Source organism: Chiloscyllium plagiosum, unplaced genomic scaffold, assembly GCF_037043375.1.
Source record: "Chiloscyllium plagiosum isolate Xiang-an unplaced genomic scaffold, Cpla_swu_hap1 HiC_scaffold_29, whole genome shotgun sequence".
Classification (NCBI taxonomy): domain Eukaryota; kingdom Metazoa; phylum Chordata; class Chondrichthyes; order Orectolobiformes; family Hemiscylliidae; genus Chiloscyllium; species Chiloscyllium plagiosum.
The window spans coordinates 11,803,272-11,826,807 of NW_028270167.1; the positions used below are offsets into that span (position 1 = coordinate 11,803,272).

Consider the following 23,536-nt stretch of genomic DNA (forward strand, 5'->3'; position numbering starts at 1 on the left):
CCTGTGTCTGCATGGATTTCCACCCAGTGCTCGGGTTTCCTCCCACAATCCAAAGATGTGAATTGGCCACGCTAAACTGCTCAGTGTTTGGGGAGTGTAGGTTAGGGGTATTAGTCAGAGGTAAATGTAGAGTAATAGGGTAGGTGAATATGTTTGGTTGGGATACTGTTCGGAGGGTTGGTGTGAACTTGTTGGGCCGAAGGGCCTGTTTCCACACTGCAGGGATTCTAATGAACATCTGACTGATTCTTCATTTCAATGATGCACACCCCTTTTTCAAATCTCCTCCAATTTCATTGCCCTCATGTCATGTTTAACCTCTTCTCTGTATAAATTCTCCCAAATATTTTCCAGTCACCCACTTAATCATATCCTTACCTAATTTCATTAGCTCAAATCACAGAGATGGCCTTCTGGTCATTTCTTTGTATCCCACCAAACTGACGTGCATCCACCCACGTCGGCAATATCCCTCCTAGAAAAGTACTTCCCCAATCAGTTACATTGACATTTTGTAACTCCAAATTATCTAGCCTTTAGTCTTTCATTTGTGTGGACACTTCTGAGTCTATCAATTTTCTTCATCACTCCCTAACCAATCTTTGAGACCAGTGTCCTCAATGAAACTCCTATTTTCTTCATCACTGTCCTTTATCCTGGTGGGGTCCTATCTTCATTTCCTCAAGTCCAAGGGCTGCTAAATTCAAACTAGCTGCCACATAAGTGATTTATATATCCACTATCAGATCTGGCTGAACCATACCAAGCATGATCAGATCCTGCTCTCGTGCCAAAACCAGTTGCTTCTGTAAAATTATTCTTTCTTCCCTCCTTTTTAACTACTCCATGAGATAAGTTTCAGTAACAGGATATTCACAGAAAATATTGGAAGACCAAGGGATGTGGGACTAGTTTAGGTTGGGAACTACTAGTGGGCTACTTGGACTGAAGGGTCTATTTCCATGCTGTATGACTCTATCACTATGCTGCTGTATACCCTTGACTCATACAAATGAGTGCTCAAGGGCTTCTCTTGTCACTAAAATTACTACTACTTTCAACTGCCTTTGCTGCATTCTTCTTTCCAGGCCAAGCTTCCCTAATCACTATACTTTCCTCTGGTGTCCATCATATCTGAGTCTCCTATGAACGCGTTGTATTCATGAGCCCATAACCTGCTGCCTCAATCTCCTCCTCAATTTTGACAAACTGTTTGCTGCTTTGTTTCCTGTACACCATGCTAGATCGCGATAAATGGTTCTCTCTCCACATGAACAGTTCTTGTCTTTCAAATCAGTCACCATCACCCTATACATTAAATTAGTCTACATGCCCCACCTTTACTACTTGCCATTTACAACCTACCTTGAATTTTACTTTCCTTTTCAAACTGCTTAAGCTTGTCATTCCAAAACCTGTACCCATCCTTCCTGCCAAGGGTATTTTTTTTGTTTTCAAGGAGACTCTTCTCTTTTAGATTTTTCTATTAGATTCCCCTACAGTGTGGAAACAGGCACTTCCGCCCAACATAATCATATCCTTACCTAATTTCATTAGCTCAAATCACAGAGACGGCCTTCTGAAGAGTAACCTATCCAGACCCATTTCCCTCTAACTAATGCACCTAATACTATGGGCAATTTAACTTGGCCAATTCACCATAAGCTGCACACCTTTGGACCGTGAGAGGAAACCGGAGCACCCAGAGGAAACCCACGCAGACACAAGGAAAATGTGCAAACTCCACACAGACAGTCACCTGAGGGTGGAATCGAACTTCGGTCCCTGGCGCTGTGAGGCAGCAGTGCTAACCACTGAGCCACCATGCCACCTTGAAATTCATGAGATCTTCTTAAAAACTATTTTTTGACTTTTGGGTGCTCGAGTTAGGTTTTCAGGTGCCTCTTTTTTATTCTCACTTATTTATTTATTAGGTGATACAGGTACAGAGTAACAATGGCTTTTGCATTTACATATGACGTATGAGGTATTTAGATTCATACAGATGTAGAATTAGAAGAATTTATCAATATCCTTAATAATTATCAACTCCTCATTAAACTTAAAGCCACACATAAAGAAAACAATAATTTCTTAGACAGCATAATCATTAAATCACTTTTGAAACCATTTAAATTTTTAATTTTAAAATAATTGAAGTAACAAAGAGGATTGATGAGGGCAGAGCAGTCGACGTGATCGATATGGACTTCAGTAAGGTGTTCGACAAGGTTCCCTATGGGAGACTGATTAGCAAGGTTAGATCTCACAGGATACAGGGAGAACTAGCCATTTAGATAGAGAACTGGTTCAAAGGTAGAAGATAGAGGGTGGTGGTGGAGGGTTGTTTTTCAGACTGGACGCCTGTGACCAGTGGAGTGCCACAAGGATCAGTGCTGTGTCCTCTACTTTTTGTCATTTACATAAATGATTTAGATGTGAGTATAAGAGGTACAGTAAGAAAGTTTGCAGATGACACCAAAATTAGAGGTGTAGTGGACAGCAAAGAGGGTTACCTCAGATTACAACACGATCTTGACCAGATGGGCCAATGGGCTGAGAAGTGGCAGATGGGAGTTTAATTCAGATAAATGCAAAGTGCTGCGTTTTGGGAAAGCAAATCTTAGCAGGACTTATACACTGAATGATAAGGTCCTAGGGAGTGTTGCTGAACAAAGACACTTTGGAGTGCAGGTTCATAGCTCCTTGAAAGTGGAGTCACAGGTAGATAGGATAATGAAGAAGGCGTTTGATATGCTTTCCTTTATTGGTCAGAGTATTGAATACAGGAGTTGGGAGGTCATGTTGCGGCTGTACAGGACATTGGTTAGGCCACTGTTGGAATATTGCGTGCAATTCTGGTCTCCTTCCTTTCGGAAAGATGTTGTGAAATTTGAAAGGGTTCAAAAAAGATTTACAAGGATGTTGCCAGGGTTGCAGGATTTGAGCTATAGGGAAAAGCTGAACAGGCTGGAGCTGTTTTTTTCTGGAGCGTTGGAAGCTGAGGAGTGACCTTGTAGAGGTTTACAAAATTATGAGGGGCATGGATAAGATAAATAGGCAAAGTCTTTTCCCTGGGGTCAGGGAGTCCAGAACTAGAGGGCATAGGCTTAGGGTGAGAGGGGAAAGATATAAAAGAGACCTACGGGGCAACGTTTTCACACAGAGGGTGGGTACAGGTATGGAATGAGCTGCCAGAGGAAGTAGTGGAGGCTGGTACAATTGCAACATTTAAGAGGCATTTGGATGGGTATATGAATAAGAAGGGTTTGGAGGGATATGGGCCGGGTGCTGGCAGGTGGGACTAGATTGAGTTGGGATATCTGGTCGGTATGGACGGATTGGACCGAAGGGTCTGCTTCCATGCCGTACATCTCTATGACTCAAATTGACATACACTTTAACATACAAATGTTCATCACCACAAACATCCCTTCCACAGACTGACGATGTCACAGCTAATGCAGATTCATCACAGTGAACGATGCTGAAATGTTTTAACTAAATAGTTGAAAACACTTTCTGCTAGCTAGGCCAGCATTTTATTGTCCATCCGTAATTGTCAAGAGTAAACCACATTTCTGTGCGCTGAAGATACATGTAGGCCAGATCAAGTAAGGATTGCAGATTTTGTACCCAAAAGGACATGAATGAGCCTTTTTAATAACAATCAACAGTGGTTACATGGTAATCTTTAGATAGCTGTTTATTAATGATTTTTTTTCCATTTGATTCATCATCTTCCACCATTTTCACCATCTTCCATGGTGTGATTTGAAGCTTAGAGAACCTGGGGTACCAGATAACTAGTTCAACGACATTGCCACTGTGCCACCACCTCCCCCAGTACTAGCCACAGAACTAACCAGTACTAGCCACAGCCTTAGGTTTGCACATTTTCAAGAAATTCATAACCTCAATAAATTAAAGTTTTCCTGGCTCCCGCTTAGCTGAATATTCCTTTGTTGACAGTTTTTTAATTATTTACTCTCATTTGCAGACTTCCTTCCAAAGCAGTCCAGTATCCCAGAAGTTTCTTTGTCTCCTCCCTTTGAAGCCTCGCTCTTCCTCCTGCAGCCTTATCCTTACCCCTCTCACCTGTCTTGCAGCCTTCCTCTCCTCAGTCCCTCCTGTACCCTTTCTTCCCCCACACCTCTTGAAGGCTCGTCCCTCCCCACCAACTCCTCTTCCAGCCTGTTCCTCCTCCAGCCCAGCAAATATCCCACCTCTGGTGTCAGCAAATAGACTCACTTGGGAGTTTATCAGCAAAGGTGAGGAGCAACTCACTATCAAATCTGCCATTTCAACTTACAAGTGGATTAAATGCTATCATTAAAATTTCCAAGGTGTTTTGAACACTCGAGGGTGAATTTGCAACCATTCCTATATTTTGAGCACTTCCTTGTTGGAATCTTTCTAATCAAAAGATACCATAACCAAAGTTACAAACAACATCCTTTGTAACAATGGCTGTTGAAAATGATCTTTCCTTCTATGTTGCTTGTAACATAGTCAATCACATTATTCTCCTCTAATCGCTCTTCTGTGACTCAATGGAGCTGCCCTTAACCCATTCTATCCCTATAAACATATAAAATAGGACCAGAAGTAGACTACTCAGTTCATCAGTCCTGCTTTACCATTCAATAAGATGTTGATCAGTTTCTTTCACATTTCACTTTCCCATCTACCCCAATAACCGTCAATTTCCCTGGCTAACAAGAATTCATCCACCTCTGTCTTAAAAACATTCAACGACACACCTCCACTGCAGAGAGGTCCAAAGTTATACAACCACAGGAAAAAAATTCTCATCTCTATTCTGAAAGGGCAATCTCAAATTTTAAACAGTGCCCTCTATTTCTGAACTACAGCTTGGCGTATGTGCATAAGCCTAAGTATTTTCAGCAACGGTTTCTCTTGCCATCCTCACATGGCTATCTGAAAACGTCCCTAAGCATCTCTCCTCAGACACATTCTACTCATCTATGTATTATCCTTCCACAATCTCATTTGAAGTCATGGGATCAACTTCCAAGTATACCACAATACCATCCTATGATTTACTGACAGATTTATTTTTAGGTAAGATGCATTTTTCAGTTCTCAATTTGAAATATGAACTGGGTATATTTTTGTGAAGCAAAGGTATTAAGGGATATGGGCTAAAGACACGTATACGGATTTATCCATGGATCATCCATGATCTCAATGAATGGTAGAACCTGCTCGAGGGGCTGAAAGGTCTATTCCTGATCCAACGATCATATGTTCTACAAGCTAAACCACATGACAGCTGACACCATCATCTTCAGCCCCAACACAAAATGTTGTATCCCAGTCATCAGTTCTGTATGATTACCAGGCCATTATCCTGGGCTGAACCATACCATTCAGTGTTCTCTCCTGAGCTAACTATTAACCCCTTATTCTTTCCATAACAAAGATTCATCACTATATCTTTGTCAGACCCTGTCCTGCTTCAGCTGAAATTTTCACCTATAACGCTGTTACCTCCATACCTAACTATTACAATGTTCTCCTGGCTGACTTCGCTGCCTCCAATTGTTGAGAATATCAACTCATCCAGAAATGTGCTGTTTGAATTCTACCTCACATCTAATTGAACTTATCAATCACTCCTATCTTCACTGGGGTACAGTGGTTCCCGCTCTCTACTGCTTCAAGTTTGAAACTCTCTATAAGTCCACAAATAGCATAAAACTTTGTAAGAGGAAGGGAAAAGAAACATGTAACTTAATCCAAGGTGCCTCTCCATGCCTGGTAGCTCATTACAGAAGCACAGAAGCAGACCACAAAACCTAGTCCTCTTATCAGACTTGGGAGCTATACCATGGGAGCAGGCAAGGGGAAGTTTTGTTTTTTGGTATCTTAATAATGCCAGGTTAAAAGGTCCTAAAACTGAAAACCTCCATAAAAAAAACAGTAATTTAATGTATCTATCTCAAAGATCTTACTAGTCAGCTCTCGTAAAGATTCCTTTTTCAGAAATAATAAGAGTAAGTATTTCTAATGAACTGCTCTTTTCAAATTGAGTCAGAGTCATACAACATGGTAACAGACTCTTTGGTCCAACTAGTCCACGCCAACCATTTTCCTATACTAAACTAGGCTCATCCGCCTCGGTCATCCAATGTTTTCAATGAAGATCCTGTTATTGAAACTTGTCAAATTGCTTAGACACCAGTATTGATTTACTACAGTGCTCAGAAGGTTGGCAATGTAATTTCACCAGAGTAATATTGTGCACCTCCACTGAGGAAAATAAATTGAATTCCTGTAATGAAATAATACTGAGACTGCATCATAGCAGAGAAGAAGAAAACTGGAAAAAATATATAAATCCATCTAACACAACTCAGATAGGGGTAATAACTTGATAATTAGGGAAATGAATCATCAGAGAATTGACCGTTGCTCAGAAAATTATTGTTGTTCTTGGCTTGGAGCAGCAGAACTGCTACTAACAACAGGAAAAACTCAGAGAAAGATAACAAATGTTAAATAAGAGACAATAAACTGGGAGAGGTAACATAGCTTACATAACTAGTGCACGGGAAGTCTTAAGGGATAGTGTTCCGTAATTATCTCCCTTCCTTCTCATTTGGATGAAAGCCTATTCATTTGAACAGAGAAACATAATTGAACAGGAAACAATTAGATTTACAACACTGGCTATCTATTGCCAGACTGGCATTGCCAAACAGGATACAGGTTACCAGCAAATTACTTTCCTGTTGCTTCTGAAAAAAACAAGTTGGAGTGTCAAACTGCATAGTATATTCCAGAACTAGCAGGCATTGGTTTAGGGTGAGAGGGTAAAGATACAAAAGGGACCCAAGGGGCAACTTTTTCACGCAGAGGGTGGTGCGTGTATGGAATGAACTGCCAGAGGAAGTGGTGAAGGCTGGTACAATTGCGACATTTAAAAGGCATCTGGATGCGTTTATGAATAGGAAGGGTTTAAAGAGATATGGGCCAAATGCTGGCAAATGGGACTAGATTAGGTTGGGATATCTGGTAGACATGGACGAGTTGGACCGAAGGGTCTGTTTCCATGCTTTACATCTTTATATTGGTAGCTACCAGTAGGGCTGATAAAAAGTTTTCAAACAGGAAGTAGTTAAACACAAATGAACTTTCATCATTTGTCGTTACTAAGTGGCTGATTCACTCGAAGAAAAACTTTAAAAACACATATTCCTATTTATTAAGTTACAATCACCGTGGAAACCAGTAAATGTTTAAATAACCCCCAGAAATACAACAGGAAGCAAACCAACAGACAAGATTTTCAGACTGGAGGCTTGTGACCAGTGGAGTTCCACAAGGATCGGTGCTGGGTCCTCTACTTTTCGTCATTTATATAAATGATTTGGATGCGAGCATAAGAGGTACAGTTAGTAAGTTTGCAGATGACACCAAAATTGGAGGTGTAGTGGACAGAGAAGAGGGTTACCTCAGATTGCAACAGGATCTTGATCAGATGGGCCAATGGGCTGAGAAGTGGCAGATGGAGTTTAATTCAGATAAATGCGAGATGCTGCATTTTGGGAAATCAAATCTTAGCAGGATTTATACACTTAATGATAAGGTCCTAGGGAGTGTTGCTGAACAAAGACACTTTGGAGTGCAGGTTCATTGCTCCTTGAAAGTGGAGTCACAGGTAGATAGGATAGTTAAAAAGGCTTTTGGTATGCTTTCTTTTATTGGTCAGAGTATTGCATACAGGAGTTGGGAGGTCATGTTGCGGCTGTACAGGACATTGGTTAGGCCACTGTTGGAATATTGGTGCAATTCTGGTCTCCTTCCTATCGGAAAGATGTTGTGAAACTTGAAAGGGTTCAGAAAAGATTTACAAGGATGTTGCCAGGGTTGGAGGATTTGAGCTAGAGGGAGAGGCTGAACAGTCTGGGGCTGTTTTCCCTGGAGTGTCGGAGGCTGAGGGGTGACCTTATAGAAGTCTACAAAATTATGAGGGGCATAGATAGGATATATAGGCAAAGTCTTTTCTCTGGGGTCAGGGAGTCCAGAACTAGATGGCATAGGTTTAGGGTGAGAGGGGAGAATTATAAAAGAGACCTAAAGGGCAATATTTTCACACAGAGGGTGGTAGGTGTATGGAATGAGCTACCAGAGGATGTGGCGGAGGCTGGTACAATTGCAACATTTAAGAGGCATTTGGATTGGTATATGAATAGGAAGGGTTTGGAGGGATATAGGCCAGGTGCTGGCAGATGGGACTAGATTGGGTTGGGATATCTGGTCGACATGGACAGGTTGGATCGAAGGGTCTGTTTTCATGCTGTACATCTCTATGACTCTATTTCGACTTTTTAAAACTTTTACTTCAATTATTAACTCACAGGTGAAGAACATTTCAAATGAAAATAAAAATTTCACTTTAAGAAGTCAGTAACACAAATATGGGACCACATCACATGCAATCTCCAACTCAACCTCTGCTCCACGGGATTGTTGTTTTCTCCAACCCTGAGTCACAGTCATCAGCATCCACATTCTATCTGACATCCTTGGAAATAATCAACACCAACAATGTGCACATCTGCAAGTCCCATCTCACGTTTGGTCACGACATCCTGGTGGGACAGACCCTCCAGAGACTCCCTTCTGATTTCTAAATGTTCTGGTGAGCTCTTGCAACCTTGAAATAGCGGCAAAAACCTTGCTTAATGCAGAGCTACTTGCCCTTTCTGTCCTCAGCTTTCTAATCTTCCCACTGGATAACACACAGCGCAACACAGGATCTGGTTCTGGGACCTGCTTCAACATCAGGATTTGTTTAATGAAGCTAATAGAAAACTGTTCCATATAGAGAAACTTGTTTATTTAAAAATCCAAAGAACTGCAGATGCTGTAAATCAGGAACAAAGATTGTTGGAAAAGCTCAGTCAGTTTGGCAGCATCTGTGGAGAGAAATCAGAGTTAATGTTTTGGGTCTAGCGACCCTTATGAGGAAGGATCACTCGACCCAAAATGTTAACTCTGATTTGTCTCCACAGATGCTGACAAACCTGCTGAGCTATTTCAACTCGATCTAAACCTGCTTATTTCCTCTTTACATAAATACTCAGTGTATTAAGACCTGCTGAACAGAAAAGGTAATCTGACCTAACCCCACTACAATTAGTTTTCCATTTACCCTTTGTTTCTTAGCTGTTCACCCCCATGACAGCTTCAAGTTACATGAATACCTCTTGGAACCTAACATCTCATAATCAGGAAGCCAATTAACCATACATTGCTCAGTCTACGTTAATTATAAAGGGACATCACAAAGGAAATTCCAGCCTTTTTGCAATATATGGGTATTAACCTCAGGCAGGATAGATCTTTGTAACTCTGTCAGCGTCCCACTTATATCAACATTCTTTTCCCCCTACTAATATTTTTTCCACTGTGTTAGCTATGTTTCATAGCAAGAAGAGCCTATTATGAGGCATGATTTTGGAAATCCAGATAAATATGGATTACGTAACCTATCCAAACATTACAATTATGAAGGAGGAAGTGGAAACTTGGATCCCCAACTTAATCCCCAAACAGAATTATATTTCTAAATTACTGCGAAACAATGAGAACTCTTAGTTTCAGCAGTAATACGGGTTATCTAAAAACAGTAAACCCAGTGCAATCTCCTTCATGTGACTATGGAATTTGTTCAGTACATGGCAAGCGTATTCCTACTTGTGTCATAGTTGGTCCTTTGTGCAGTGTTTAATTAAGCAGAGCCAGAGGAATGTGACACATGCTGTTCTGCAAACATGGCTGTGGTAGTTTCTGCCTTTTTATTACTTACTTTGCAACAAAACGTGAGACAAAGAGCTACTCAAAATAGGTTTGAATTCCATCATAAACTTAAATAAAAATACCACTTTGCTGTCAAAAGGACTGGCACAGTTAGGTTTAGGAAATATTTGTATATATAAGAAAGTGACATTTTGTTTAGGATATTTTCTTTATTTTCTTCATAATTAAGTAACCACTGATGAAAAATGCACTAACCTCAGAACTTCCAGAATTATTTGACCTACTAGAATGCCTAATTACCTCTTGAAGTAGCACTTATAGTTAAATCAATTGTTTTACATCATAAAAGTTTTCTAAAATCAAACATAGAAATCTTCAGTTAAAAAAATCTGTTCTTCTTAAGTAATGAACCATCAATGAAAAGACCTGACAGGAACTGTGCTTGGTTCAACTATCAAACTAAGACTGCATGAAGTTGATTTATAATCACAGAAGCAGTCAAATTAATTGAATCCTTTTGACTGGAGTCAAGATTGCTCCTATTATGAGAAGATAACTATCTTTAAACAGAGTATGAGTCCACAACTTTTTAATGAGAGCTTTACTTCAGTTAACCACACTCTTCTGATTAGAAGCTTCCCATACTTATCCAACTAATTCACAAACAATGACTCCTTAATCAATATACCTTTCACTTATTCCACTCATTCCATCAGGTCTCAGGCATTCCTTCAGACCATATTAGATGATAACAAATTCTCCTTTATCTTCATTTTATATTTATAATAAAAACACAAACAAAACATACAAAATGACAATATATTATATTTCCATTTTATTTCCTTTTTACATTGAAGTTCCAAGCATTCTTTTTCCAGTAGGTCTGCCGGCTTCTTAGAACTTGTTCCTTTTGGTATAAAACAATCATTTAGATAATTTTACTACTGTTCTCTCATTTCAATTGGAGATTTCTCCATCCTCCAGCATCTGTTTTAAAACTAATATTAATCCTCAGTTTTTTTTCCCATTCACACATTTGCTGAGTGTGCATTATCCCAGAGTGCCTTATTATCGATATAGCATTTAATGGGTATTGCTGCAGAATCCTTTCCTAAAATTCCTACCAATATTCTCATTAAGCAAAATGCCATGTCTACCACCTTACCAAGAGTGAGAGCTTCTGCCGCAAGGTACTTTATACTACTCTTCTGATCTTTTTAGCTTCCTAAGCTAAAATGCAATATTTACCTCTCTTTCCCAAAAGAAAAATTTGAAACTCCCCTGTACTCAAGAACCTATCACAGAGATTTACTTAAATAGCATTACTGAAAAGATGAAGCTTCATGTTCCTGGCTTCTCTCAAAGATGGAAATTTTAGAACTCAATGCTCCACTTTTAATTTTTTTCCAAAGTTTCATTTGCCAGAATAACATTTTCTACTTTGAAAAATCCCCAAAGTTGCGTCAACTCTATTACTTCCAAACTGTCATCTAGATTTATCAAGATGCCCAGCCAACTTTGCTGTCCAATTAAACTTCACTATTCTTCTTCAAGTCTGCAAGATATTAACAGGAAAATACAAGGTAAATAAACTATTTCTCCTGGTTGGAGATTCTAGAACTGGGAATTAGGGCCAGATCATTCATGATAGATGTTAGGAAGCACTTCTACACACAAAGGGTGGTAGAGATTTGGAACTCTCTTCCACAAACTGCAGTTGGTGCTCGACCAGTTGTTAGTTTCAAATCTAAGATAAGTCAATTTTTGTTAAGCAAAATATGAAGAAATCAGTCCTGATCGTTTAAAATGGTTTACAATTTTTAAATTGACCTTTTCAGGGGGATGAATGACCTACTTCTGTTCACAAGTTCCAAATATCTCCATTTTAATTTCTGAAGCCGCTGCACCTTTGTGAGGCTACTTTGACTAAAAGCAATGAGGCTAACATTTTCCAAAATAAGACTGCTGATTCAAAGTGCCACTGGGTTCGTTCTGCCTGATTTCTAATCCAATGTATTTAAAAGCCCACAAGCCTGACTTCCAAATTCAAGTTTTGTTTTAAGCCCACTTATAACAGTATTTCCAAATTCATTGCTCTCTCCTCACAAAATAATCACATACATGCATGTAAAGATGCCCCTCATAGTGCCAGTAAACATGACAAGTACTGCCCTTAAGTGAAGATAATCCAATTTTAACAAAGCAGACCTTAATAAAAAGTTTTAAAAAGCTCCAGAGGCATCATTTAGGCCATATAAACATTCAACTTCCAAGCTGTCCTGCATTCAATGTCTCTTTTGGAAGGTAAAGAAACACTTCATACTTGAGCTGATCTCCCTGCTGTAATGTAGCTTTTATGTCAATTGATCTACACTCTCAAGCATTTGTTGCTAACAAAGCCAGGAAATATTTGAAAAGTGCTTTTCCTGCTTTTGGTAAATCTCCTGTACTCTAGTCAAACATTGTAACTTAATTATTACACTGGTTAAAAGGCTCACTTTCAAAAAAAAAAGGTGGTTAATCATACTCTGAAACTTTACATTTTCACTCAAGTATCCTCTGTTTGCAATGTTATACACAATAAGATAATTATATTTAAACAAACAGAGTCCACGTCCACAACTTTAGTGACTGCTTTAATTCAGTTACTGCTTCTTTCCATTAAACTCTCATCCCACCAATTACACTTTAAAATTTTTCATTACACACTACAGGCTAAATATCTTTTTAATTTAATTATTTATTCAAAGGATGTGGGCATCACTAGAATGCATTTATTGCCCACTCCTAGTTGCCCAGAGGGCAGTTAAGAGTCAACCACTTGGCTGTGGGGTCCCCACCGATTACTAGATCCCCATATTAATATAACCAATTCACAATCAACTAATTCTTAATTAATACATCAATCAACTATTCCCTTAACATAATACAAAACCAGTTTATATTCCCAAGAGAGAACAGCTCCGCTTCATAGGAAAAACTGCCATGGGCAATTAAAGAGATAAGAGAGTATGAAAGTAAAAGGTGATGCAGTGGAAATGTCACTGGGCTAGTAATCCAGTAGGCACAAAGTAATGTTCTAGGGACATAGGTTCAAATCCCACCATAGCAGCTGCTGGAATTCAAGTTCAATTAATTTATATGCAGTTACTTTTAGTAAAGGTAATTATTCTTGGGCCCTTGTAGCGTCGTGGCAGTGTCCCTACCACTAGATTCTGGAGGTCTAGGTTCAAGTCCTACCTGCTCTAGCGGTGTATAATAACATCTCTGAACAGGTTGATATATAAAAAAAAAGATTTACAAAAATAATAAGCACAGATTCTGTTGAATGGGAAAGATACTAAAACTAACAAATGGCCACAAAGCAGCTTATAAGAGTTACTAAAAGGGATTATGAAAGGAAATTTGCTGGGCACAGCAAACCAACAAGAAAAAATGTTAGTTACATAAGGGAAAGCAGGTGGTCAAGAGCAATGTTGACCCACTAAAGACTGAAAGTGCGTCAATTATCAATGACTATGGGAAATAGCAGATGCATTGAATAAATACTTTGCTTTCAGTATTTACAGTAGAAAAGAAAGATAGCTTGCCGGAAGTCCTGAAGAAATTACCAGTGGATCGGAAACAGAGAGTGAATAAAATTAACATAAGTAAAACATCATTAATGAGGAAATTAATGGAATTAAAGAGTGACAAATCCGCAGGACTGAGGGTTTCCATCAAAGGTGTTAAGTAGGAGAGCATATTGTGAATGCCTCAACTGTAATCTTTCAGTTCCCATATACAGGATCCTCTGGATTAGGAAAATGAATGTCACTCCACTTTTTAAGAAGGGGGAAATAGGAAACCAGGGAATTTCACACCAGTTAGCCTAACATCACTGATGGGGAGATTGTTGTCGTCTATAATCAAGGATGGGGTAACTGAACACCTTGAATATTTTCAGTTAATCAGGGAGAGCCAACATGGATTTATGACAGGTAGACCATACCTTACAAACTTCACCGAACGTTTTGAAGAGGTGGCTACTTTGACAGACAGAGGAACGTCTACGGATGTTGTTTATACAACCTTCCAGAATGCAGTTGATAAAGTCCTACATAAGAGACTGTTAACTAAGGTAGAAGGCCACAGAACTGAGGGCAAATTATTAACATGGCTGGAAAATTAATTGAATTACAGGCAACATAAAGTAAGGATAATGGATAGGAACTCAAATTGGTGTGACCAGTGGTGTTCCACTAAGGATTAGTTTGGTCGTCAATTATTCACATTATATATTAACAACTTGGATAATGGCATAGAAAGTCATGTATATGAATTTGCTAATGATACAAAGTTAGGTAGTAGGAACAAAGCCTGTTTAGACTGTATAGATGATAGCATAGAATTACAAAGACACATTGATAGACTAATGAATGGGCAAAATTGTGGCAGATGAAGTTCAATGGAAGCTAGCGTAAGGTGATATATTTTGGACCAAAACATGATAGATCAGGGTACCTTCTAGATGGTATGAAGGTAAATACAGTGGATGTCCAAAGAGACCTCTGGGTTCAGGCGCATAGATCTTTAAAATATTATGATGAGGAGGTGCCGCTGTTGGACTGGGGTGGACAAAGTTAAAAATCACACAACTCCAGATTATAGTCCAACAGGTTTATTTGGAAGTATTAGCTTTCAGAGCGCTGCTCTTTCATCAGGTAGCTGTGCAGCAAGACCATAAGATACAGAATTTATAGCAAAAGGTTACAATGCCATGGAATGTTATATTGCCCCTTCCCCACCCTGCCTACCCACCCCCCCTCCCCACCCCCAACCCCTCAACCCACACACACTTCCCTCATGCAATCTAGGTTTGTTCAATATATCATTGCATGGCACTGTAACCTTTTGCTATAAATTCTGTATCTTATGGTCCTGCTTCGCAACTACCTGATGAAGGAGCAGCGTTCCGAAAGCTAGTACTTCCAAATAAACCTGTTGGACTATAATCTGGAGTTGTGTGATTTTTAACTTTTAAATATTACACACAGGAGAAGTAAATAATCAAAAAAGCTCACGTAATGCTCGCCTTTATATCTAGAGAACTGGAAATGCTGCAGTTATACAAATCCTCGTTAGACCACATTTGAGAGTCCTGTGACTAGATCTAGACACAAAACCTTAGGAAGGCCCTTAAGGGAGTACAATATAAATTTACAAGAATAATTCCTGGACTTCAGGGGTTAAGTTATGAGGATAGATTATACAAACCAGGCCTGTTTTTGTTAGAATTTAGAAGGTTCAGGGGTGAGACGATCAAAGTTTTCAAAATATTGACAAGAAAAGACAGGTCAGATAAACTATTTTCACTGGTTGGAGATTCTAGAACTAGGGGGCATTGTCTGAGAGTTAAGATCAGACCATTTAGACCAAATGTTAGGAAGCAGTTCTACATGCACAGGGTGGGAGATGTTTGGAATTCCTTTCCACAAACGGCAGTGGATACTGGATCAGTTGCTAATTTTAAAATATGAGATAAACTTTTGTTCAACAAAGGAACTAAGTGATGTGGACCAAAAGCAAATATTTGGAGTTAGGCCACAGATTAGCCATGATCTTACCGAATGGTGAAACAGGGTCAAGGGACTGAATGGCCAACTCCTGTTCCTATATTTCTACGTTCTCTCATTTCAGTAGGTGTCGGGCAAACCATATTAAACGATAATATCCCATACAGTGGGCACTTGTGCGTGCATTTTAACTTCTGTAATTGGACCTATGGAAGTTTCATTCTCCAACACTGATACAAGCAAATATGTTGCGCTGTCAAATATGTAGAGTGCCAGAATTGTCTACTATACTTCCATAGCTCCCGCTGGAAATCACACCTTTAACTCCCAATATTCACTTGCAGCATTGTCACTACCAACCAGATAGCTCCTGACACAGCATCTTAACACATTTTAAACTGCTAAATTATCCATTATCAAACATTTTAAGCCCAAACATTTAGGCATGGAGAGCTTGACAAAATATTCTGAAACCGTGTCAGTTCAAATAAATAGTTCAACCGTGTTGGAAAAAAAAGAAAAAAAGAAAATTAAAGAAAACATTTATTATCAAATTCATCTTATGTTGTATATTAAGGACCAAAGAATTCTAACCTGTTAAGTACAGCTGTGACATGGATTGTTAGAAATCAGTCACAGCTACAGACTATAATTTGCAAACAGTGCTTTCACAATAAAAGGGTAGTTTTATACTGTTCTTTGAAAAGATGGTTAATCTTATTTAATTCATGTCTAAGATTAAATATAATGAACTATTAAATTCAATACATCTGATTTTGTAAAAATGAAAGGTAACACAGCAGCTATAAAAGATGGTTTTAAGCCTGGATTGCTAACATCCAACACAAATCAAAGATATTACTCACCAAATATCTCCCCACCACTTGCATACTCCGTCACCAAATAAATCATTCTTTCTGTCTCCATAACCTGTAGCACAAGGACACAGTAGGCGCAGGTGAGGAAAATATTCTCATGTACCAAAGCTAATGCTAAGTTTTGAAAATACTGGGTATTGGTGACAGTTTAGTACATAACATTTAAAAGCAAATTGGCGATGGGCTTGAAGGAAAAATAAATTGCAAGAACGTGTTGAAAGAGTGAAAGGGCTGTTCTTAGAAAGGGCCAGCACAGGTATGTTAGATTTAATAGCCTCCTTCTATGTTGTACTATTCTGTTGTTATATGGTCAAAAGGAAGAAAACAAAACAAAGAAAGATACAGGAGAATAGGAATTTGCACTTATACAGCATCTTTCACAACCAAAGGATGTATTTAGTCAATGAAATACTTTGAAATGTAGTCCCTGTTGTAACAAAGGAGGCATGGCAGTCAATTTACACACCGCGATCTTCCACAATCAGTAATGTGATAATGACCAGATAATTCAGTTTAGTAATATTGATTGAGATTTATAGATTGACAAAGATACAGATGATAACTTCCGTCCTTTGCTTTGAAATAGTGCCCTGATGTGGAGGTGCCAGTGTTGGATTGGGGTGGACAAAGTTAAAAATCACACAACACTAGGTTATTGTCCAACACGCACACACACACATATAAGTCTATGGGGTGAATTTGTACTTGCAGAATCGTATTTGCAGAGACATTCTATTTTGCTCAAAAAGCACACAATCTACAGGCAGTCAATGCAGGCAGACAATCCCGGAAACATTTTATAAATTCCTACTTTAGAAATAGAACCAGTCTGACTCAAGATTGATACAGATAGTCTCTAACCTCAAACCTTTAACACATTGTCTGAGTGGGCATGTCACCTTTTTTAAAAATAAAATCTTAAGTTCTCAAGAATGTGACATAAAATTAGTTCTGGGACTTATATATTAATGAACCAAAACCTGCAAACCATTCTAAAAGATAAAAGACTTAACAGCAATCCAAGTTTGTTCAAGATATCATTTCAGTTGCATGACACTGTGATCTTTTGCTATAAATTCTGTGTCTTATGGTCCTGCTCCACAACTACCTGATGAAGGAGCACCTCTCCCAAAAGTTAGTGCTTCCAAATAAACCATAGGACTGTAACTTGGTGTTGTGTGATTTTTAACTTTGAAATAGGTTAACATAAAGAATATGGTACTAAGTGACTGATGTGGCCTGGGTTTAATGTTTCACCCAAAAATTAGCACCTCCAGCAATGCAGCACTCCCTCAACATTGCACTGAAAGGTCAGTCTTGATTTTTTAATCTCAATTTTCTGATTCAGATGCAAGAGCACTACCAATTGAAACATAACTTACAACACAGTAAAAAGAATTATCCAGATTCTGTATCAATATACGTAACAAACTGATTTCCTATGATGCTCAAAAACAAAATGAAACAAACCTCTATTTCTCTGGATTTCTCAACTTACCTATTGTTGCCAAAACAACTAGATGGAACACGACTGAACTTCAATATCCAAATATACCCATGGGGAAGTGAATTTGAATTGAGAAAAGAACAAAAACTAAATGAATTGCAAACTTAGCACATGGCACAGTTTACAGGGCAAATTCACTTCAAAGAGATTGAGTAGCCGGGCATCTCCAGTTTTGCAGGCTTATTGATAGGAGAGAGAAAATCTGAACTGGGTCAAGGAAAGCGGTTGAGTGAGTGAAAATCTTGTTCCATGGCTAAGGTGAACAGAAGGAAAGATTCAGATATGCCAAATCAAAGGTATTGTTGACAAGACCAGCATTTATTGTCTGTCCTAATAGTCCTGAAAAAGGTGGTGGTGAGCCATCTCCTTAAACTGCTGCAGTTCTTAGGCTCCTGGTACATAAACAGCAGTCATTGGCAGAATACACTTTAATAATGATGAATGCAAAATGTTGCAAGCTCTATTTTAAATCACTAACATAGCAGGCAGCATTCAACATCTGCTGCACAGACCACTGTCTGTGGTTTGGAACATCAGTAGACAGGAGCCCTCATTCTACAATCCACAGCCACCAATTTGTATGACATAGTAAAAACCATTTCCTCACAAGTGACATGTCTTCAAATTATTCCTCGTAACATTTTTGCTCAAGGGCATAATAAACAAATCTTCATCAGTAGCACTGTATGTATTGTTCTAGTAAAAGATAGATCCATAACTTGGGAATATTGCAGACACCAAACAGTTACGAACTTTGGTAACACGTTGAAAGAATAGTAAGAATCCACTATTATACAGTAAAATATGAGTTGAGTGTATTACTGGACAGTGATGACCAAAAGTGTTCCAAAAAGCTTTCCGTGACAGCATTGAAATTAATATCCAATGCCCACATCACTTTCAGGGGCTCCTTCTGCCATTCATTTATTAGATGATGCAAGCACATAATAACAATACATTATGTATTTAGAGACCTTGTGGGGTATTTGGAATTACACAGGAGCAGAACTGTAATTATTCAATATCCTCAATAATTATTAAAATTCCATTCAACTTAAAAGCCAAATACAAAAGGAAAGCATTAAGTCCCTGGATAACAGTGTTTGAATTAGCACAGCAGGCATAACTGAACAAGAAAACCCTTTCTCAAAATAACTTACATATTTCAACTCTCAAAAAGCCATCAACGTAAGCACATCTTCTGTGATGAGGTCACAACTAATGTATTTCCTTCACAATTGCACAAAGCTGGAACATCTGAACGAGGCAGTTACTACCCTTTTTACTGCAGCACAGATCTCAATCTCAGATTTAAATTTCACAACTCAAAATGTAGCATCCACTAACTGTTATCCTGTGTAATATCTCTTGAATTTATGTAGCCTTAAGTTAAAGATTACAAATTCACATGCAAGAAGTTCATCAGTCCAGCACACAGGTTATTTTAGGTTAACGTGGCTCCCAGTTAGTTGCATGTTCCTGTATTGTTTCCTTGTCTTTGATGCCCCTCTTCTCTCCTTGCAGCCTTCCCAGTCTCCTTCTTAAATTCTTCCACCCTAGCTTCTCTTGCATCCACCTTCGCCCCTTGCCAATCCAGAGCCAACTTCGCCCCCTATTCTGTTTGCCTCTTTCTTTCCCTGGGAGAAAGTGAGGACTGCAGATGCTGGAGATCAGAGATGAAAATGTGTTGCTGGAAAAGCACAGCAGGTCAGGCAGCAACCAAGGAACAGGAGAATCGACATTTCGGACATGAGCCCTTCTTCAGGAAAGGCTGAAGAAAGCCCTTCCTGAGGAAGGGCTCATGCCTGAAACGTCGATTCTCCTGTTCCTTGGATGCTGCCTGACCTGCTGTGCTTTTCCAGCAACACACTTTCCCTGCCCCACCTCACATAACCTCCAAGACCCAACCCCACTTTGGACTTCCTTTCTTCCCTTACCACTTTTGGAGTAACCCTCTCTTCCAACCCAGGCGAACACATAGCCACACACCACCTCTCCCCCTTTAAAAAAGCCACATTGGTAACTCCGTCACTGTCAGAAAATTTCCAATTCTTTTTCCTGAGTTAATTCTCCAATCACAGCCTTATTCCCTTCTGCAGTTGCTCCTGATAGCAAGTAGAACCAAAAACAGCCTGTAAATGGTTGAGCAGCTCTTTATCTATTCTACTTACAGGGGTGACTTCCTTCAATTGGTTGCTCCCATAATGGAATTCTCCAGGCATTTAGGGCCTCCCAAATGTGAATTTGCCTGCCTCCCCATGTATTTTATCTACTTTTCCTGGATGTGAATGACAATCCATTATTCTATATGAAGTTCATGATCAATGAAAGCAAAATACAATTTGATGCCTTAAAGAAGTTATAAGGCAGTCACATATTCATAGTTCAAACTGTTTAGAAACTGAACATTGGAAAGTTAAAAGTCAGTTGAATCCCAAGGCAATGTCCTGCAATACACACTTCACTTTCAGAAATTAACTTTAATGGGTACTCTTTGTTATGGTTAGAAGTCATTTTACAATCATTATGGTTATAACAGGAAAGATTCCTTTAATAACGATTTTAGCTTAGAGATTTTAAGGAAATTAGTTCAATTTTCTACATCTGACTGTGGCTAAATGTGATGTTCCAACATAGTTAAAAATTTGACAGCAGCCTCCTCCAGTAAGATAGCAGTGGAGTAGGGCTTCTGAGCCCGGAGCTCATCCACTCTGTCCACATTTCTTTTTGTTTTTTTCTTTTGTTTTTTTTTGTCTTTTATCTCTTTTTACACTGTACTTTAATTACTTCTTGTTGAAGAGCTTGGTCATGGCGAGGGCATCAACAGCAAGTGGGCCCTGTGCAGACGTGTGGCAGTTGGCAAGTAGACCCAGCATGGACTCATTGTGGTTAACGAGTGGGCCCAGCACAAATTCGAGTGGGCCCAGTGTGGACTCATGTCGGTCAGCGATTGGGCCCAGCGTAGACTCATGGCAGCATCAGAGTGTGTTTGGGTTCACAGCAGCTTCTGCATCAATGAGGCAGTTCTAGCGCGAACTCAAGTCTGCTGCAGTGGAGGTGAGTTGGTGTTTGCAATGGTTTCTGTATCAACAAAGCAGTCCAAGTGTTAACTCCTGTCTACTGCAATGGGGATGAGTTTAAGTCTCCAGTAGCGTCTGGGTCAAGCTCAGATTCATGGAGGTGGCGGAGGAGCACTTGGGCCCAATACAAGACCTTGCAGCATTGGCAGTGGCTGCATCAGCAAGATGGGCCTGAAGCGGATTTATGGTCGTGGTGGAGTCGAGTTTGGGCCAGTGTGGTATATCCAGCGGCATCGATAGATCTCGTCAATGCAGACACCAACTAGGACCCATATAGTGTCGAGGGCATCGGTACAGGCGAGATGACGCCGAACAGTGGCAAATTTCATTCCAGCAACAACAGCGTGGAAAGTAAGACCTGTGTCTAGCCACCAGGTCAGTGGCACTTGGCATAGCACTTAACATGATGGACTGTAAAGCTTAACACTTTTCCTTTATTTCTTTATTCTTCTACCATTATATTCTATATTTTTCTGTGTTTTAGGATGGCGCCAGGGAGTGGCAACACAATACAATACTTTTCACTGTATTACTCACAAAATACATGTGACAGCAAATAAAACAAGTCAGATCATTTTCATGTTTTCACTTTGAATAGAATTCCAGTTTTTATTTTTTTTATTTTACTAAAATCACAGCAGAATTTGTTCCACCAAATGATAACCCATGAGTTGTTTATAAGAAACACAAAATGGAAGACTTTTAAGGAAACAGCATATGTAATTCTTCGTCAAATAAGAAAAGTAAAGCGATATTAATATAAACAGAAAATGCTAGAAATTCTCAGTACATTAGGAAGCATTTATGGCTAGCAAAATAAACTTAATATTTCAAATCAGTGACCTTCCAGTAGACTTTCCAGCATTTGCAGTATTAACTATAATGATAATGTTATTGTTATTAATTTCCTTTGTAAGTAGAAATAGTTTCATAAAATCAGAAATGTTATATGCCTGATATTTATGTTCTTTTAATTGATGACAAGAGATAAAGATCAATCCTCATAAAAATAAATAAAGTTTCTCACCTGGTACAACCTAATAATATGGGGGTGCCGGAGCATTTTCATGATTTGAACTTCTCTGAAGATCTTTTTCAGGTTTTCCTCCTCTAGCTGTGTTTTGTCTACTATCTTTATAGCAACCTGGAAGTCATAAAAATTTAAAAATTAGAAAGCTCAAAATATCATATGTCAATTTTACAGATAATTTAACAGCATATTTAATACTTGCTACAAAGGCTGCAGCTGGTTATAACATTATTGGTTTATTATAGTCAGATCTCCAACAACTCTCTCCATTCTCTTCAGCCAACACAAATATCTAACTCATATTTTCTCTGATTAAGTTACAGATACCTTCACAATTTTATGAGTAAAATATTTTAAATCTAATACTAACAGATCTTTCACTTTCATCAAGAGAATACAACAGAAAATAGATTACACAAGGATTAGGACAAACTGATAAAGTAGAATAAAACAGATAAAGTTGTAAATACCAGCAGGTTAGCTAATACCTGTGGAAAGAAAATCAAAGGTATGTTTCAAATTAACAACCTATCTATAAAAAAACTTAGACTGTGAGAAAAAGGGGGGCAGAAAGAAAGAAAAACGGGGCAAGTAATGAAATGGAATGTAGGTTCAGAGGACATTAAATGGCAATAACAGAATCATTCTGAACAACTGGGAGCATTGATTATGGTTTAAAATTGTTGGAATTATTTGCGGTATCCAGTAGGATTTGGAGTGTCAACAGAGCAAAGATCCATTACTTGGATGAATCAGCTGTGCCTAAGGGAAGAAATGACTTGATTAACAGCTCTTTTTCTTAAATGTCTATATAGACATAATTGAGAGGTGTTAAATGCTTGTAGTTTCCACTACTGTTATTTTAAGGGTTCAGATGATTAACACTTTTATAGGGCCATGGTTAAAAAAAAAAGGCTTTTTTTTAAAACGGCTATGAATGAACAGCTGTTATTAAAGCTTGTCCATGCATGCCATTGTTACTATAGGCTCATTTGTTCTATACTGAATGTATACTGGGTGAATAAGCATTAAAGTCTTATATGTTGGCATGGAGGGCATAAGGACCCAGTAGGGATGAACGGAGGAGTAATATTGCAATAGAGGATATGAGTGGTCATTGGGGCTAGATGAAAGGGCAAAGGGAGACATGGAGGCTATGAGGGGTAAATAGAGGAGCATAAGTTGGCCTTGATGAGGCATGCATTCTGTGGGACGGTCAGAACAGATTGGGGGTAAACGGCCCAATAATAACATAACCAACTGGGACAAAGTTGAAAAAGCACTGATGCATTCCACAGTACTTGTGGCAGCCTCTGAACTCCTCATTGAGGTGGTGGGCACATCCCCATTTGGCCACCCAGAATTGAAATTCCCACCTTTGGGAGCACTTTCTCCCAGGGCGAGTGCAACAAATTGGGAACATTTCCTGACCACTCCAACTGCCGTTAATATGAAAACCCAGTCCTAAATATATTATTTTCAATATATTACAACATTAAAAGTATGGTTTTAAATATGTAAACAAAATATTTAGCTCACTGTAGTCACTAACATAGCTTCACAGAAAAACACTCAAAGGTTATTTTGTTTATCATTCTTTCTTTCGAGGTTGGCCTGCTTCAAATCTATACTTGGTGAATGTGGATTAGAGTGGTGCTGGAAAAGCACAGCAGTTCAGGCAGCATTTGAGGAGC

At 38.9% G+C, this 23,536-nt stretch overlaps 1 protein-coding gene across 7 annotated transcripts in view; it reads right to left on the reverse strand.

Moving 5' to 3' along the window:
- The window catches only part of sik3 (SIK family kinase 3), a 305,700-nt gene that overhangs the window by 131,263 nt on the left and 150,901 nt on the right, over positions 1–23,536 (reverse strand). For 6 of the 7 annotated variants that reach the window (XM_043676612.2, XM_043676614.2, XM_043676611.2 and 3 more), the window contains exons 2-3: positions 21,840–21,956; positions 16,214–16,277 (exon numbers count right to left, since the gene is read on the reverse strand). In XM_043676612.2, the coding sequence (XP_043532547.1) occupies positions 16,214–16,277; positions 21,840–21,956 (181 nt within the window). Of the gene's footprint in view, positions 1–16,213; positions 16,278–21,839; positions 21,957–23,536 lie in introns of those variants that run through there. The other variant, XM_087976378.1, reaches the window with a different exon arrangement.